The sequence below is a fragment of the Phacochoerus africanus genome, chromosome 12 (assembly GCF_016906955.1).
Source record: "Phacochoerus africanus isolate WHEZ1 chromosome 12, ROS_Pafr_v1, whole genome shotgun sequence".
Taxonomy (NCBI): Eukaryota; Metazoa; Chordata; class Mammalia; order Artiodactyla; family Suidae; genus Phacochoerus; species Phacochoerus africanus.
In genome coordinates, this window is record NC_062555.1 from 24,913,183 (window position 1) to 24,931,171 (window position 17,989).

At 53.2% G+C, this 17,989-nt stretch overlaps 1 protein-coding gene across 1 annotated transcript in view; it reads right to left on the bottom strand.

The window, feature by feature from the left end:
- The window catches only part of SUSD4 (sushi domain containing 4), a 154,350-nt gene continuing 136,361 nt past the window's right edge, over positions 1 to 17,989 (bottom strand). The window contains exons 6-9 of the mRNA XM_047755080.1: positions 6,825 to 7,016; positions 5,725 to 5,869; positions 1,894 to 2,276; positions 1 to 808 (exon numbers count right to left, since the gene is read on the bottom strand). Coding sequence (XP_047611036.1) covers positions 780 to 808; positions 1,894 to 2,276; positions 5,725 to 5,869; positions 6,825 to 7,016 — 749 coding nt within the window. The 3' untranslated portion in view covers positions 1 to 779. The remainder of the gene's footprint in view (positions 809 to 1,893; positions 2,277 to 5,724; positions 5,870 to 6,824; positions 7,017 to 17,989) is intronic.

The window sequence follows — 17,989 nt, forward strand, 5'->3', positions numbered from 1 at the left end:
TAACTTCTCCACCATGAGATGTATTTGAACACATTCTGACCATGTGTAAGGTCACAAGATTTATCCAATGCCATGGATCCCTGCGCTAGACCATGAATACAAATGTGACATCTCAGCAAAGGACAGTCCAGAGGACAAGAGCTCTTCTTTTTGAAGGAATTTCCAGAAAGCAGAGTCTGGCTGAGTCTGTCTTTTCTCACTGGAACCGCCACATCCCACGTTAGCCTTGGCGTTGGCGCGGAGCTGTCCAGCCCAAGGAAGTCCGTCCAAGAGACACACGAGAACCTTTCCCTCTGGGGGCCCGCAGGGGGCGCTCTGCTGCTCCTCCCGCCGAGGCTGATCCATCCTAACCTGGAGTCCAGAGACAGCTTGAAGCAGATTTTAGAAGCGATTTACATAATGTGACATGCTTTCGGAGGACACAGGTAGTACTCATAAAATAAGTCAACGGGGGATGTGGGATTCGGTGGGATACACGCGGAACCAACCATCTGTCCCAAGGTCCGCAGTCCGAGCCGCGCTGAACACCTTCCTCCAGGACCGCGCAGGCTTTCCCCTCATCCTTTTGTTCCTCACTCGTCCTGCAGATCCTCCAGTTTCATCGAACAGCCCTGCCCCCGCCGTTTGCCAGCCTCACTGTTGAGTCCAGGATGTATGATGTGAGTCACTGTCCCCATGTTGATAAATCCATCCCCCACGCTCTGTCCTTCCGACGCCTCAGTCCAGGTACAAGGTTCCCACCCCCCAAGGGGCAGCAGCGTCATCCGGACTTTGCCCGGCTACGGATTGTCTTCCATTAGGGGGATCTCTGCAAAAGAAGAGGTGGTTATTAGGTTAATTCACCAAAAAAAAACACTGCCAAGATCTGGAGCTTTATTAACATATCTACAATCAATCAATCAATGTTTTTAAAAAATTTAAGGCGTTCCCGCTGTGGCACACCCGGATGGGCAGCGTCTCTGGAGCACCCGGCCGCAGGTTCGATCCCCGCGGAGCACAGTGGGTTACAGGCGGATCAGGCATGGCCACAGCTGTGATGCAGGTCACAGTGTGGCTCCAATCTGCTCCCTGGACCCAGAATGGCCAAAAAAGGAAAAAAAAAAAATCTTGAAATCAGTGAGAAGAAGAAAAGAGTTAAGCACATAAACCAAGCCACTGGAACATCTCACACCCAGCTCGTCAAAAATAAATTCTTAGGCCTCGACCATGCGCCCTAACAGTCATACAAACCAAAAGGATGGTATGAAGAAAAGGAACGCTATGGGGAACCAGGAGAGGCCCTGTTTCCACGTGGTTGCTGCTACTTCCTGTCAGTATCAGCTGGAATCACTGCTCTGCTTTGCAAAGTGGGGCCGGTGCCCCCTTCCCTGGAAACAGAGCCCTAATTCGCCTGATGCATTTGTACTATTTTTCCACGAGCTGCCATGTGCCTTTCCTTGTGATAGGCACACATACAGCTTTCATTTTACACCTGGTACACATCACCTGTCGTATCCAGAACCTCTCCAGGGCTGGGCCCTCCTGCCTGCATCTGGGGCTTCCTTCTAGCAGGTGTGTGTTCTTCTGATCCTAAGCACCCCTCTCAGAAGCCCTGCCTAATTAAGCGAGAAAGGAGAAGAGCCTCCTGGATCCCATGGACCCCCTGAGAGCCAAGCGTCTCCCACTGCAGCCTGTGGCCGGGTGCTCTTTTGTGCCTCGGGAAATTTCAATTAATGGGCTCATCGCTTGTGAGAGGAGGCTCGTTCCTTCCCGTAAGTGGCCTTGCCCGTGGCCTCCACATGCAGAGAGAGCCAGATGCCTTTATGCCGAGGCGGAAGCACTGATCTGGCTCTGAGCCTGGGGGCAGGGAGGGGGCTGGGCAGGGGCGGCTCAGGCCCCCGGGCAGACGCTTACCATCGGCGATGTCGATGCCCGGGCTGGTAGATGCCACCTCCCCTGCCGTACTGGGAACCGTGTCGGGGTTGTCGGAAGCGGGGCGGGTGCCCCCTTGGCACGTGGGAGGTGAGTACAGACTCTGGAGAAGCTCCGATGAGCCTGAGACGCTGTCACAGGTTTCCGACTCCCCCGGGCCGGTGTCCATGTCCCCTGAGCCGGGGTACGCTGGGGGGCTCTGGTCGTCCACGGGTAAGGGGCAGCCCTGGCCCAGGGAGGCCAGGTACCCGGGGCCTAAGGCACTCAAGCCGCCACTCACAGCCTCGTCGTAGGACGGGAGCATGACGGGCACGCCGTCCACCACCACGAAGTCAGGGTCACTGCTGGAACTTCTGGGAGGCCCCCTGTGGAAAGGAAAGCGGTGCCAACCTGTCAGGGGACACATGATCATCCCCCACTGCAGGTTGGGTCCTCAGGCCCTCAAAGGGCAGCGGAGCCTTGCTGGGATGTGGTGCAGCAGATCCAACCTCCCTGGCAGGTCCCCTCTGGCAGCTGGTGTCCCCTGGGGCCACGCTGCTGGCAGGAGGGGTTTTCTTCTCCTCACTGCTGCTCTCCGGGCTCCCTCTGCTTTACCTCGCTGCCTCTGGTCCCCGCAGTCTCCTCATGCTTCCTTCTCCCCAGTTTGGCCTCATGACTGTAATCTCCTGGGCAAGGGACCACGTGGCCCATTCCCACCCATTATCTGAAAGTGGCCCTGTGGTGTCCCTCGGGAGGACTGCTGGAAACGGAAAAGCTTGGCAAACGATGAACCCCGAGTGTCCCGTTTCAGTGACCCCTGGGCTGCTTCTGCCTCTTGTTTGTTTTCTGCTACAGTATAAAAATCACTCATTTTTCATCAAGACAGAAAAGCAACCAGAACAGGAACAAAAAGGAACTCAGAGCACCTGGTCAAGATCTCTGGGCTCACGGTCACCTCCCGACCCTGAGGCCACCTAAGCTTTGCCCGAGTTGCTGGGGAGTGTGGGTTACACTCGTGGCACCCGGCCTTGCCCTGGGCGTCCTGTCCCCAGCCCCTGCCACACCACTTGGCTGAGTGTGGGTGTTTGTCTGATGTCAAAGCCACAGCCCTGAGGACCACTCTGCTCCTGGCCCCTGGAGGAGTCCGGGGGGCTAGTAAGTGGCCAGTGGAACTCGCTTCCTTAGTCCCCTGTTTGGAACTCGTGCCCAAGTGATGGGACCAGAGGGAAAAGAGCAGAAAGGAAAGACAATGCAGCCGGGGGGAGCCCTGCACCCAGTGCACCAGTGCCATGGACTCCAAAACCTGAGGAATGAGACTCCAGACACTGGCAACCGAGGTGGAGGGAAGCCTCAGGCCACATCCCACTGATGCTTGAGTTTGAGTCCACTGGCTTTTTTCTTTTTCCCCCCAATACATTATTTTTTTTTTCTACCCAGTCACACATACATGTACATATTCTTTTTTCTCACATTCTCATGCTCCATCATAAGTGACTAGAGATAGTTCCCAGGACACAGCAGGATCTCACTGCTAATCCATTCCAAAGGCAAGAGTCTGCAACTATTAACCCCAAGCTCCCAGTCCATCCCACTCTCTTCCCCACCCCACTGGCTTTTTGGAGCATCTTGTTTAGGGATTCTGGTGGTGGTGGTGGGGGGGTGCTGGATCCACCCTTCTTAAGGCCACCCAGAGATGGGGGGAGCTTGCAGGGCCCATGCACCCCCCCCCCCCCAAAGGCAGGAGCCCTGAGGAAAGGCAGAGTTTGCTCCAATTCCGACTTCTCTGCTCTCTCACAGCCCTTGTTAGTAGATCCTGGACCATCCAAGCTGCTCGCCTCCCTGCCTCCACGGCCTCACACTGGCCTCCTTTCTCACTCTGGTATCCCTCCCTCCTCACGGTCCCTTTCACTTACAGGCTCCCTGGGTGGGCAGCCCAATGCCTCTGTGCTCCCTTTTCTCCCTAACAATGCCCAGCATCCAGGCTCCCTGAGCTGTCGGGTCCTCCCCGACCCACACCCCTCGGGCTGTCATCAGCATCTCTTCAGCACCTAGCCCTCAGGGACCTGGAGAAAAATGTCCTTCCTGGACCTGCCCCTGAGAATCTTCTCATCGATTTGCATTGCAGAGACCAACTTTCCCACAACCAGAGAGGAACCCAAGATGGAAAGACTCAGGCATTTAAAAAAATATATGAAATTATGTGAAAGAGTTTTAGGGAAAAAAATTTTTTTTTAGGGCCACACCTGCAGCCTATGGAAGTTTCCAGGCTAGGAGTCAAATCAGAGCTGCAGCTGCCAGCCTACACCACAGCCACAGCAACGCAGGATCTGAGCTGTGTCTGCGACCTATACCACAGCTCACGGCAATGCCAGATCCTCAACCCACTGAGCGAGGCCAGGGATCGAACCTGCAACCTCATGGATACCGGTTAGTTTGGTTCGTTATGCTGAACCACAACAGAAACTCGAACTCCCACCCCTGTACTTTTTTTGTTTGTTTGTCTTTTTGTCTTTTTAGGGCCACGCCCATGGCGTATGGAGGTTCCCAGCCTAGGGGTCTAATCGGAGCTACAGCTGCCAGCCTACACCAAGCCACAGCAACACCAGATCCGAGCTGGGTCTGCAACCTACACCACAGATCATGGCAACGTCAGCTCCTTAACCCACTGAGCACGGCCAGGGATCGAACCCAAAACTTCATGGTTCCTAGTCGGATTCGTTTCTGCTGCACCACAACAGGAACTCCTACCCCTGTACTTATTAAATGACTTCTCCTTCCATTTGCTGAGTGGCTCTAGGTTAGAAAGGGTGCTGCTGTGGTTTGTTCTGGACAAGCCGCCAGAGGGGAAGGGGCACAGGCAGCCTGGGCGCTGGGAGGGACAGGCCACCTCCGAGGGACCTTGACAAACTCCTCTCCAGTGGTGAGGACAGGAAGGATGAAGACACTGACTGAAGCTCACCTGTGCAGCCCAGGAGCACGGGGACCCCCCGCCCTCTGCCCGCAGGTCTCACCCCACATGCTCAAGTCCTACTTGCAGGCAGAAGCTCCTGAGCCCTGACCTAGCTCCCCATCCAGAGCCTCTCCCCCTGCCTGGGACTTGCCACATTTCTGCACACTGGGTTTCTCTCTCTCTCTCTCTCTTTTTTTTTTTGCTTTAGAGCTGCACCTGCAGCATATGGAGGTTCCCAGGCTAGGGGTCCAATTGGAGCTGTGGCCACCAGCCTACACCACAGCCACAGCAATGCCAGATCCAAGCTGCGTCTGTGACCTACACCACAGATCACGGCAACGTCAGCTCCTTGACCCACTGAGCAAGGCCAGGGATCGAACCCGCATCCTCAGGGAACCTAGTTGGGTTAGTTAACTGCTGAGCCATGACAGAAACTCCCCTGCACACTGGTTTTGAACTCCTGTTGGGTCACGCACCTTGGATTCTGCCCCTAATTCGTGCTGTGTATTTCTTATTCTCCCTGTGGCCTGGAAGCTCCAAGGGAGGTAATAGGCCTGCACATCGTGCGCAGTGGGGGTGCCCTGGGGGTTGGGGGGTGCAGGCCTGACTGTGCTCCCCCCAACAATGCCTGCTTGAGACCGTCTAAGCAGGGCAGGAGGCAGACAGGGGCTCATGGGGCGGGGGGGTGGAAAGAGGAAAATGAGTCTGTCTCCAGCTTGGCGTTCTGAACTTGGACCACCCCAAACCCCCCAGGAATGTGTTTTTGCTTTCTCCCCTTTTCCCCCTTAGAAGCTCAGCTCTGCCCTCATCCAGGCTGGCTGTCCACTCTCCGTGGCTCAGGGTGGCTCAGGGTGCCAAGGGCCACCCAGGGCTGTGGCACTCACCTGGGGGGAAAGTGGGCCTTGAACTTCGTCTGGAACATCCTGGCCAGGATGACGAGCAGCAGCACCAGCAGCACGCTGGTCGCCGTGAACGCCACGATCTTCCACGTGGTCAGCAGGGTCTCATGGGAGCTGGGCCACGTTTGCTCTGCCGGGAGAGAGAACAAAGCAGCGTGTGAGACGCCCGGACGCTGGTGGCGTGGCTTCCCGCGTGCTCCCTGGCTGGATTTGCCCTCTTCCCCTCTCCCAACTCCTCCGGGCTGGTCCCCACTGGGAGGCCTCCAGAGGCCTAACAAGTGCTTCCCGCAGGCTGCCTTCAGGGGAAAAAGTGTGTGCCCGAGGTGGGCAGAGCTGGGGGTCGGGGGCGCAGGGGGCGTGCCCTGGCGCCCTGATCTCCGTGTGCTCACGCCCCTGGTGCGAGGAGACCAGTGCTGAGGTTGGTTTGCTGGTAATTTGTTTTCGTTTTTCTTTTTTGGCCACCCAGAGGCACACGGAGTTCCCGGGCCAGGGATCAGATCCAAGCCATAGTTGCAACCTTAGCTGCAGCCGGGGCAACAAGCAACACCAGATCCTTAACGCACTGTGCCGGGCCGGGGACCGAACATGTGTCCCAGTGCTCCCGAGATGCCTCCAGTCCCATTGCGCCACAGCGGGAACTCCAGGAATTTGTTATTAAGTATGAAGCACGGGTGGTTGCAAATGGCTTATGTTTTTTGCAGAGACAGCTGGTCTTACCCATAATAATATCATTTGTTGAGTGGAAGAAAAAGGCAGAGATATGCATCACTGGGTCACACTCGGGGCCTGTGTCCCTGTCAGTGGAGGGGACATGTCGGGGTGAAGGCAGAGTGCACAGAGGCCAGGTCCTTTCACAGGTCCTAGGGGTTTAGGGACCCTGTTCAGAGGGTCAGCATTTTAACCTGGGCCCAGGCAGGTTGAACAGGGCTTGAAATCACCAGCTGCGTGCATCCTCAAAGATGAGTTTCCAGGTCTCGTTCCTAACACTGTGTGTGGGGGAAGAGGGACAGGGCTCAGGGTGCAGCCACCGGCCACTGGGTGTGGTCTGGACCTGGACAGTCTGGGGACGGCCTGGACGTGCTCACCTGACTTGATGCAGTAGACTTGGTAGGAAGGAAACCACTCCCCGTACTGGCAGGTGATGTACTTGTAATCACTGGTGAGGCTGTAGCCAGGGTCGCAGTAAAACTCCACCACGGTTCCGTGGTTGTAGCGCTCACAAGGCCGCGGGTGGCAGATGAAATCGCCGTGGTTCACCATGGGAGGGAGCGGGCAGACTTGGGCAGTGGGGGAGAATAAGAGTTTCAGAACCACACGCTCATCCTGGCCCAGCCCTCAAACCCGAGATCAAGCCCGGAGAACACGTCACTCAGAGATGGGCTGACACGTTCGTCATCAGACCTATTCGTCACTGGCGTATTCACCATCCGGCGAATGTCAGCCCCCTCTGTCCTTTCCCGGGAGGTCAGACGGAGCCTGTGATGAGATTCCGAGCACGCGCTGCCATCACACGGCAGAGTGAAGCAGCACATCACAAAGGCGAGGTTCGTTTTACACGCAAAGGGGGAGCCTAGTTAAGACAGTATTCAGCTGCTCTATTAAGGATGGCCGCTATCATGTATGTGCCAGACCATCTAGTAAATAAAATGAAGATGTCTATGGACCAAATCTTCACTGAAAACAACAGCTATCCCGAGCCTGTCTCTGTGGCTACAGGAGTCATTTGGGGCTGTCCAGAGCCCCAAGGGTCCCTAGTCTGATTCTCAGATGCCCTCCTGGGGTTTGGCCAATGACACATATGTGGCTGTTCGGGTGGCTCTGCGTGCAGGCCCAGGCCACAGCCTCCTGGGTGCCCTGACCAGCAGGGAGGAGCCCCGGGTCCTGGGCTAGGTTCTGTCACCCACACACTTTGTGACCTAGCGGCAGTTCCTTCACTACTTTAAGCCTTCACTTTCTCCTCTGTAAGGTGGAAGCTTATCCTACCTTTTTTTTTTTTTTACTTTGCTTTTTAAGGCCACACCTAGGGCATATGGAAGTTCCCAGGCTAGGGGTCAAGTTGGAGCTGCAGCTGCCGGCCTATGTCACAGCCACAGCAACGTGGGATTGGAGCCTCGTCTGCAACCTACACCACAGCTCGTGGCAATGCTGGATGCTTAACCCACTAAGCAGGGCCAGGTATCAAACCCATGTCCTCATGGATATTAGTCGGGTTTGTAACCTGCTGAGCCACGACAGGAACTCCCCCAGATGCATTTCTACCTGGAAAAACAAAATGACACCTCGACCACCTCGGTCTGCCTGGCATTATCAGCACTCGGTCGCCTGCCTGGTCAAAGATCCAGGGACTGGTTTCCCTGAGACAGGCTGCATTTCCAGACCTTCTGAAGGAAACGCCTCCTCACGTTCCTGTCCCAGGATCCTGATCCTATTCTTTCCCTCATTTCTGCATTTATTTAGCACACATTGCTTGGACGGCCACTGAAACCAGGTATTACATGGATCCCACCCCGTGGGGCTTGCTAAAGACAGACGATAAATAAGTCAACAAATGAACACTGATGTGGCTGGATAAGCCTTCTCTCTCTGCGGAATAAAACATTGACACCAACACACACTCACACACACAGAGGTGGCATGGTGACCTGCCTGTCCATCCCCTGCCCCCGCCCCCAGGGGGGCTGGAAGGCTCCTGGGACCCAAAGGAGCCAGACGCTCTTTCATGGCCAAGAAGATCCGAAATGTAAGCTGGTACTGGCAGGGGATGAGAGAACCAGGGCTGCAAAAGCTTCCAAAAGGCCAGGCCACCTGGCTTCCCCTGCAATGGAGAGGGGCCGGGGGGGCAGCTGCTGTGTGCACCCCACGAGGGAGACCCCGAGGAGCCCCAGACACCAGAGCAAGGGCCCCGGGCTAGAAAGGGAGGCCAGGGTGTGCTGGGAGGTACATCCCAGGCAGAGGGGACGACACACAAGAGGGCCAGCTGTGCGCATGAAGACAGGAGGGGACGTGTGTCAAGATGGGGGAGGGGCGCCCACGGAGGAGGAGGAGGGGCTGCCAGGGATGTGAGCATGCAGCTCTGTGAGCCCCGTGCAGCGAGCTGAGATTCTGTCCTATGTGACAGGGACTTAGAAGTAGCCTAGACCTACTTTCATAAGCAGCTGTGAGAACAGGGAGCAGCGGTGGTGAGGCTGGTAGGGGGTGGCTTGGAAGGACAGTGGCAGTGAGTGACACAGTGAGGAGTGTGATGGGACCTCTTTCAGAACCCCCTGTTTCTACAATGGGACTTTCTAAGAGATGGGATTAGGGGCCCAAGGAAAGAAAGAATCAAGGATGACCCCCCAGATTTCTGCCATTAGCGCCTGGGCAGATGGGGGTGCCATTCACCGTATCAGGTTTTTGTTGGTTTGTTTTGTGGGAAGAGAAAGGTACTGAGTGTGTGGCTTTGCCCTGCTCATGTCTGAGCGGCCAGTGAGACCATCATGCAAGTGTCAGCCAGCTGCAGAAAGTGCCGTAAAGAACACAGGAGTCATGAGCCTAGAGATGAGACTTAAGACCACGGGGCAAACTCACGGAGGGAGGGAGGGTAGAGAGAAAAGAGGAGGGGTCCCCATTCAAAGGCTGAGAAATCGGCCGGACTGAAAGAGGTCATGGCCAAGCTGACGGGGAGGTGCCACGGAAGCCAAGAGGTGAGCTGTCTGGAGGAGGAGGCAGTGGTTCCCAGCCAGCTGAGAAAGCTGGGGACAGGAGAGGGAGCCCGTGATAGGGACAGAGTAGCAGAGGTGGTCGTAGAAGCCCCAGTGGGGGATCTTGATAAGGCAGGAAACCTAGGAGCGATTGAGGGACCACTGTAAGTTCAGGAAAGCCATCAGCACAGGGCAGCCTTGCTCGCCTAGTGGAGGTGCGAGAATTGCCTCAGGTCATCGGGTGGGGGGGTGGGAGGAGGTCTGCATTCAGATTCAGACCCAGGGCAGGAGTTTGAGGACCACCCTTCTGCTGATCTGAATACACACCTTAAGGGATACTAAGGAGGAGCTGCTACTCCCAGAAAGGAAGAGGCTGTCTTTTCCAGCCCCCCATGCCCCTTGGATAATAAAACTAGCCCACCGGAGATCCTTGGTCAGAAGCTTCCCTGCGTGCCAGCTTGCGTCTCTCACAAGCATCCTATCTTAATAACTCTGTTTCTTGCCTATCACTTTGTCTCTGGCTGAATTCCTTCTGTGCAGAGGCCTGAAGAACCTGGATCTCAGTGAGTCCAGACACAGGATGAGCGATTCTAATTTAAAACCATGGGTTCCAGTCCCAAGCTGGCCTTAGATTGGGTTCATGTCCCGGCACATGGGTTCAAGTCCCAGTCTGTGCTGTGGCTGGGTTCAGGCCATTAGCGCTGTCAGTTTCACCTGGATTTGGCCTCATGGGAGTCATGGTGACCTTGAGAAGCAATCTGAGCACAGCCCCAAGTGGCCAGTGGAGAAGGGGTAGTTTGTGCTGAGGAACAGGGTGCAGGGAGGAGCAGGAAATGACTCATTAGAGAAGCTTTGCTGAAGGGAAGGGGCCCGGGGGGGCAGCAGGAGGGCCAGGAAGACCCTGGCCACCCCCACAGGAGCCTAGACCTCGTTTACACGTCCTCTAGGGAGTGGCCAACACAGAGGCCAAGGTGGAAGATGTGGAATGGGAGGAGGAACGCAAGGTCATTATGAAGGTGAAAGACGTGATCCCAGGCACAGGAGTAGACAGACTGGCCTCCGACAGGAGCAGGAGGGGAGCCGGAGGGAGGAAGAACCAGATACAGGTATGCATGGATGGAAGCCAGGGTGTGGCCCTGTGGTCGAGCTGCTCTCCGAAGGCCACCTCCCCCAAGGCAGTACGAGCTGAGGCCCCTGCTGGGAGCTTAGAGTTGAGAATTCTCTATCACTGGTCACAGACCTTCAACCATGTATACATTTCATTATGAGCAAAAGAGGAAGATGAGGTTTAAAAAGAGTCTGTGTGCCCCGTGAATATTCAGAGAAATTATTTTGGGGGACGGAAGAATGTAAGCCATTATCACCTCTTTTTTTTTTTTTTTTTTTAGCACATACGCAAGTTCCAGGGCCAGGTATCGAATCCAAGATGCAGCTGCAACCTACGCCACTGTTGCAACAACACTGGACCCATAACCCACTGCATCTGGCTGGGGACTGAATCTTCACCTCCGCAGAGACAATGTCAGATTCTTAATCTGCTGTGCCATAGCGAGAACTCCCCTCTAGTTATTTTTTTAGTCCTTCTGAGCCACGAGCCCAGGGATCTGAATTGCAGGTTTCCATCCTTCATCTCCCATAAGTTCAAGCAGCCCCCTGGGTGTCCTCGTGCAGGAAGGAGCTGGCCCTCTGGTCTGTGCACCCAGACTTGCCCCACCGAGTGGAGGCTGGTGCTGTTCCCCCATCCCGGTCCCCTCTCCGTCCTGGACACTGCTGAACATGTTCCCCAGGGTCCCTTGTTCCTCTAAGTTCCAGTCAATGGAATGTGGGCACAAGGGATGACTCCTCCTCCAGGCCTGATCCATGGAGCTCTTCCCAGCTTCTGGCTCTAGAATGAGACGACCCCCACCCCTCCAAGGGGGGTGCACCCGGAAAAACCAGAGTCTCCACTGGGTCCTGAATGACAGGGAGGAGAGGAGGCACTGGCTGACCCACACTCACTGATTCCCCTGTGTGAAAACAAACGTGTGTTTTGTTTGAGCCCTTCTACATTTTTGGAAACTTTCTCCTAAGAGTGGGTTTACCACCTACGGGCACGCAGATAGCACAGCACTTGCTTTCCTCAGTCAGCTGCTACCATGCCTGGCACCCACCCTCCCCCGTATTAACACTCCATCTGAAGAGCATCTTACGGGTTGAAGTCAGTGGTCCTTCAACCCCGCACGTGAGCATCCCCCAGGGAGCTGTGCCTAAGGGGTCTGGAGTGGGTCCTCGGCTTGGCGAGGTCTTGGAGGCGCTGTGGATTCTACTGGGTGGTCAGAGCTGAGAGCACTGTCTCAGCCATGGAAATAGAGAGCTGGGAGATGACGCTCCCTCAGTGCGCCCCCTGCTGGGATGCAGGGCTGTCAACATCCAGGGGAGCCAGGGTGCAAATTAAGTTGCCAGAGTTTCCAGTGGGGATCTTCACCTTCCACTCAGCCCTTGCTCTTCCACGGCAGTCCCTGAACCATCAGTTTTGGGATCAGCTGGGGTCTTGTTAGAAATGCATAATCTCAAGCCACAGCCCAGACCTACTGAATCGGAAACTTCGTTTTAGCAAGATCCCAGGTGCTTCAAGGTACAGTCTGAGAAGCACGGCCCCAGATCACGAGGAAGCTTTGCAGCTGAGCTCAGGGACGAGGAGAGAAAACTCTCTTAAGGCTGGAATCTGGCCCTCAGCCGGCCTGGCAGCACACGAGGAGGTGGTGGGAAAGCCAGCAATGAATCCAAAGTCATCACCTTCAGACCAGCAGCCATGAGGTCCACGCAGCTCCCGAGAGCACAGATACTGCGCAGTACACGAGGGGAACTGCCAAGCCTCTGCCTGCAGGAGTTCTGCTGGCTTCTCATCATCAAAACTGCCACGGCACCAACAAGCTTGCCCCGGGCTGATCTAAGTTGGTTAATGATTCCAGGAAGCTGCATGCACGCTCCAAAGCCAAAACCCAAGCTGTTTCCAAGGCTACATCCAAAAGCTTGCTTTCGGCTCAGGGAAAATCAATACATTTATACAGCACATAACACTTTCCACTTTTATGCTGCTCTAACAACACAGAAGGCAAATGAACGTGTCCACCCAGGGAAGCAAATGATGACCAGGCTGAGGCTTTGCTTATTGTGAGGCTGGCCGGAGCCCCGTGTTTATTTGCTCAGCGATGTGCTGACAGGTGAAATTTAAGATCAATATCATGCAGCAGCCCTGGGGGAGGGGCTCTGATCTGCTTCTAGCTCAGAGTTACCACCTTAGGGTGTCCCTGACAAGGCATCTGATGACGACTGTGAAACTTCAGAGCAAAAAAAACAAAACAAAACAAAACAAAAAAACAAAAAAAAAGGATTTCACGTACAAAATCCAAAGTGTATCTGGTTTGGCGACACGGAGGAGCTCACAGGTGAGGGAGCAGGTGTACAACCGTGATTTACTCTGACCAGCTTTTTGCAGCAAAGCCTGGCTGGTGCTGGGCTCTAGAGCCGACCCGTGGTTCTGGGCACTGATGAAGTGTGCTTCCTCCTTTGTAGGGACCAGAGCACCAGTCCAGTCCTGACTCACTCACCACACAGTGAAAAGAAATCACGTGACATCTGCAGTGTCACCGTGTTCGGAAGGCTGTGACCATCTTCTCAAACAGGATTTCTACAGTTGTGATACCTGCGGGTCATCGGGCAGCTTAATTTTTTGGAAGGGAGAGAAATCAAGGGCCCAAGATTAAAGTTGACACAATTAACACAGAAAGCCCACAGGTAGGGAGTTCTTGTTGTGGCTCAATGGTAATGAACCCAACTAGTATTCATGAGGACACAGGTTTGATCCCTGCCTCACTGAGTGGCTTAAGGATCCAGCATTGCCTGAGCTTCGTTGTGGGTCACAGAGGCAGGATCCTAAGCTGCTGTGGCTGTGGCGTAGGCTGGTATCTGCAGCTCTGATTTGACGCCTAGCCAGGGAACTTCCACATGCTGTGGGTGTGCCCTTAAAAATCAGAAGAAAAGAGAAAAAGAAAGTCCACAGTTAAAGGAGCGCTATAGGATGAGTCTCTCCCTGCCTCTTCCTGCAATCAGAGAACCTTCCCACCATTAGAATCATTGCTGATACTAAATGTGGCCAGTGTATCCTGGCAATTTTTAAGTTCCTTCCCCACAAACTGGACCAAGGCACCATACTGATACACAAATGTGTTGAATTTCTGAACTTTGATTTTTCCTCCCATAAATTTTTTTCTTAAATTTCTCGTGTCTTCTCCTTCCTATCAGCAGATCCTAGCAGAGGAGGGGATAAATAATTGAGCAGCAAGTTCATCGAAACGGGAAGCAATTGGTTATGCTCTGTTCCTAAGTGTGAGTATACACACATGTTGTGTATATGTTACACGTATGTGTATGGCCCTATGTTGCACATAGAAAATAAACAGCCACGTTTCCTGCTTGCAAAAGTGCTTCTAAGGTTTACATACATATTTCTTAGTGTTCTGCTAAAAAAAAAAAAAAAAAATTGCCAGTCTGTCAAAAGTACAAGGCTTTCCTGACATCTGAATGTCTTTGAAAACTGCTGTCTTAGAAGCAGTGGACAGTGAAAACAGGGGAAAAGGGGAAAGTCAGCCACCAGAAGAGGAAAGGAGAGAGGGTGAGAGTGAGAACGTGAGAAAAGGCTGGGGAGACCTAACTCATCCGTGGACTAAAGGAGCTTTGTATAGCACAGAGTTTACACTTCCCTGGGTTCAAATCTTGGCTCACACACTTAGGAGCCCTGTGACCTTATAGGTACTTTATTTAACCTCTTTCTGAGGAATTTAGTTTCTGTCTTCTGTAAAATGGGAACAATGATACCCACACTGCAGAGCTTTTTATAACAGTTAAAAATAATAGCTGTAAGTCAGCAGGCACAGTGCCTGACACAAAAATAGATGCCCAATAAATAGATAGCTGCTCTTATCAGTAACTGTATTACGTATAAACATAGTCGCTATATTCGAGCCAATGAAATAACATGTAAGCAGAAATGACAATGACAACTTTTAACGAGCTCTTATGGTGAGAGCGGCAGGCACTATTCCCCTTGATCCTAAAAATTTTGCACAACAGATGTTGTTATTGTCTTGTTGTAAGGGAATCGAGGCTCAAGAAAGTGATGTTACTTGTCCAAGGTCAAATAAATAGAAGAGCTGGGATTTTGACCTTGAGCGAGACCTATTCAGAAGCTGTGCTCTCCCACCGAGTCTTGCCAGGGGGTTTAAGTGTGCACAGGGGCAGGGGAGGGTAGGGTAGGCCATGGTTTCTTGATCTGCTCAGATGTGGGCTGTGGAGTGGGGTCAGCATTTGGAAAAGCCTTGGAGCCTCTAGAGGGAAGCAAGGCGAGATGGGGGGCACTGATGGACACAGAGCCCTCCTGTTCATCCTCGGGCATCAGTGGGATGCTGTGGGCGGGGCCAGAGGAGAGGCCAGCTCAGGACAGGCTGTGGGCAGAGTCCAAGGATGCTGGCCCCTGGGGTTTGGGAAGCCTTGAAGATAGACCATTAAACCGGATGCAAGAGGTGGAAGGAAGACAGGAAAGGCAGCTGCTGCTTCTCAAGCCAAGCCAAGGAGCGCATGTGGTGCCGGTTGGGTGGTGTACCCCCAAAAGTTGTGTTGAAGCCCTTAACACCAGGTACCCATGCATATGGTTCCCTTTGGCAACTGCAGAGGTGGTCAAGGTGAGGTGAGATCACACCACAGTGGGGCAGGCGCTCCATCCAATACCATGGGTAGTCTTATTATTTATTACTTATTTGTTTATTATTATTAATAATATTAATACGTATTTATTTATTTTTGTCTTTTTAGACCCACACCTGCAGCACATGGAAGTTCCCAGGCTAGGGGTCAAATCAGAGCTGCAGCTGCCAGTCTACACCACAGCCACAGCAACTTGGAATCGGAGCTACATCTGTGATCTACACCACAGCTCCCTGCAATGCCGGATCCTTAACCCACTGAGTGAGGCTAGGGATTGAACCCGCATCCTCATGGATACTAGTCGGGTTCATTACTACTGAGCCATGATGGGAACTCTGTTATTTTTAAAAAAATTATATTGGCGTATAGGTGACTTACAATATTATGTTAGTCTCAGGTGTCCAGTCAGCAAAGTAAACCAGTTATACCCATACATATATATCCATCCTTTTTCAGAGCCTCTTCCCATACAGGTTATTACAGAGCATGACAGGTGTTCTTCTACTAGGAGGAGAACCAGGTGGAAGGCAGATGGCCACGTGAAGATCCGGCCTCATAGGGACAATGATGCAAGATGACAGAGACAGAGGATGGGAGGGTATAGCCATAAGCCAAGGAAGACCAAGCCCACTCAAGAAGGAAGGGTTCTGGATGTTCTCACTGTGGCTCAGGGGTAATGAGCCTAACTAGCATCCATGAGGATGAGGGTTCAATCCCTGGCCTCTCTCAGTAGGTTAAGGATCCGGCGCTGCTGTGAGTTGTGGTGTAGGTCACAGACTCGGCTTGGAACCTGCATTGCTATAGCTGTGATGTAGGCTTGTGGCTGCAGCTCTGATTCGACCCCTAGCCTGGGAGCTTCCATATGCAAAAAAAAAAAAAAAAAAAAAAGAAGGAAGGAAGGGCTCTACCCTGGGTCCCAGGAGCACGATCCTGTTGACACAGGGACTTCCAGCCTCTAGAACTGTGCGAGGACATTTCTCTTGTTTTAAGTCACCCGCTTGTGGTACTTGGTGCTGGTAGCCCTGGGACTCGAGGACTGCGTGTGTCTATCCCTGGCCGGGGAAAGAGTGGCCAAGCCCTCAGGCCAGGTGCACAGGGAAACAACCAGGAACCAGGAGGGCTCCTGGCTCATGTCAGAAGGTCACTGGAATAACCAGACACGGAGATTTCCTCCAAGGGACGTAAAACACACAGAAAGTTGTGTACCCGGGAGCGGTTATGTCCTGAGATACGCTTTAGTGGGCAGAGCAAAGCAAAAGCGATGTGAGCCGACTGCAGCCCAGGCCTGGGGCCTTAAGGGCCCCCTGGGGAGGTAGGAGGCGCTCCTCTTGGGAAGCGGTAGCAAGAACCAGGCTGGGGAGCCTTGGGCTTTGGAGACAGTCGGGCCACCGGATCTTTAAACGTCAAGTGCTATGAGCGGGATGTTCCTCTCACACGCAATCTTAGTCACGGCTGTCTCTAGAAGTCTTGTCTTCCCAGCTTCCTGTGCATTTACGTGTCTTCCCAATTCAAAAATTTTCTTGGATTGAGATTTTTACGGTGTGAAAATACAGATCGCTGTCGGCACCGTTGTAGGGACTAGTTTTAAAATCTGAATTCCAATATTATTGGTTTCATCTTAGTATTATTATTATTATTATTTTTGCTTTGTAGGGCTGCACCTGCACCTGTGGTGTATGCAAGTTCCCAGGCCAGGGGTCAAATTGGAGCTACGGCTACCGGCCTACACTACAGCCACAGCAACGTGCCAGATCCAAGCTTCGTCTGCAAACTACACCACAGCTCACGGGAACGCCAGATCCTTAACTCAGTGAGCGAGGCCAGGGATCAAACCTGCATCCTCTTGGATACTAGTCGGATTCATTTCCGCTGACCCACGACAGGGACGGGAACGCTTCTTCTTTTTTTTTTTTTTAATGGCCGCACCTGCACATAGGGAAGTTCCCCAGCCTGGTATCAAATCCAAGCCACAGTTGTGGCAACACTGGATCCTTTAAACCACTGTGCAGGGCCAGGGATGGAACCCACACCTCTGCAGCAACCCGAGCCACTGCAGTCAGATTCTTAACCCACTGCACCACAGTAGGAACTCCCCAGCTTCTTTTTAAAATCCTAGCTGTTTCCTCCTCCTTAAAGCCTGGACCTGTTACTTCCCTTCCCAGGAGTGGGAGAGATGGTATTAGAAAATGCATTTGGTTCTCATCCACCGAAGAACAAACAGGCCAGCATGTAAGCAAAGCCCCAGACTTTTGCAGGATCCCTGGTGCTGGGAGAAGGAGGCGGAACGATTGGATGTGGGGCTGTATCTGCCAAGTGGGTAAACCTTAGAGACACCTGGGCACATTTAGAGTCAGGCACCAGCTCTTTACAATGATGAAACCCCAAACCACAAAAAACCCTCCTGTACAAAAAAGAAAATGATGGTGAATATGGGGATTATGTCACAGGTCCTATGAACAGAATGAATGAATGGCACAAGACAGCCAGATAGACGTGGAAAGGCGCGACTATTTCACCTGCCCATCATCCCCAGTGTCTACTCACTTTGGGGAAAAAGGGGAATCGTTGTCATTGCTTGAAGAAAAGGGGGGGCTGGGGGTGGAAGCTGGGAGGAATGAACCCCAAACGCCCCTGCCGAAGACTTCTTGGGGCCTCCCAGCCTGCAAATGCCAGGAGTGACTGGAACGATTTATTACCGTCTGTGTCGCACTTGATTGCAAGTGGTTTCATTACCACGAAATACCCATCATCTGAGTTTCCAGAGAGGGAAGAAGGAAATAAATCCCCACCTGGAGCAGCAATGGAGAAGACAGTCTAGAGGTTAAGGA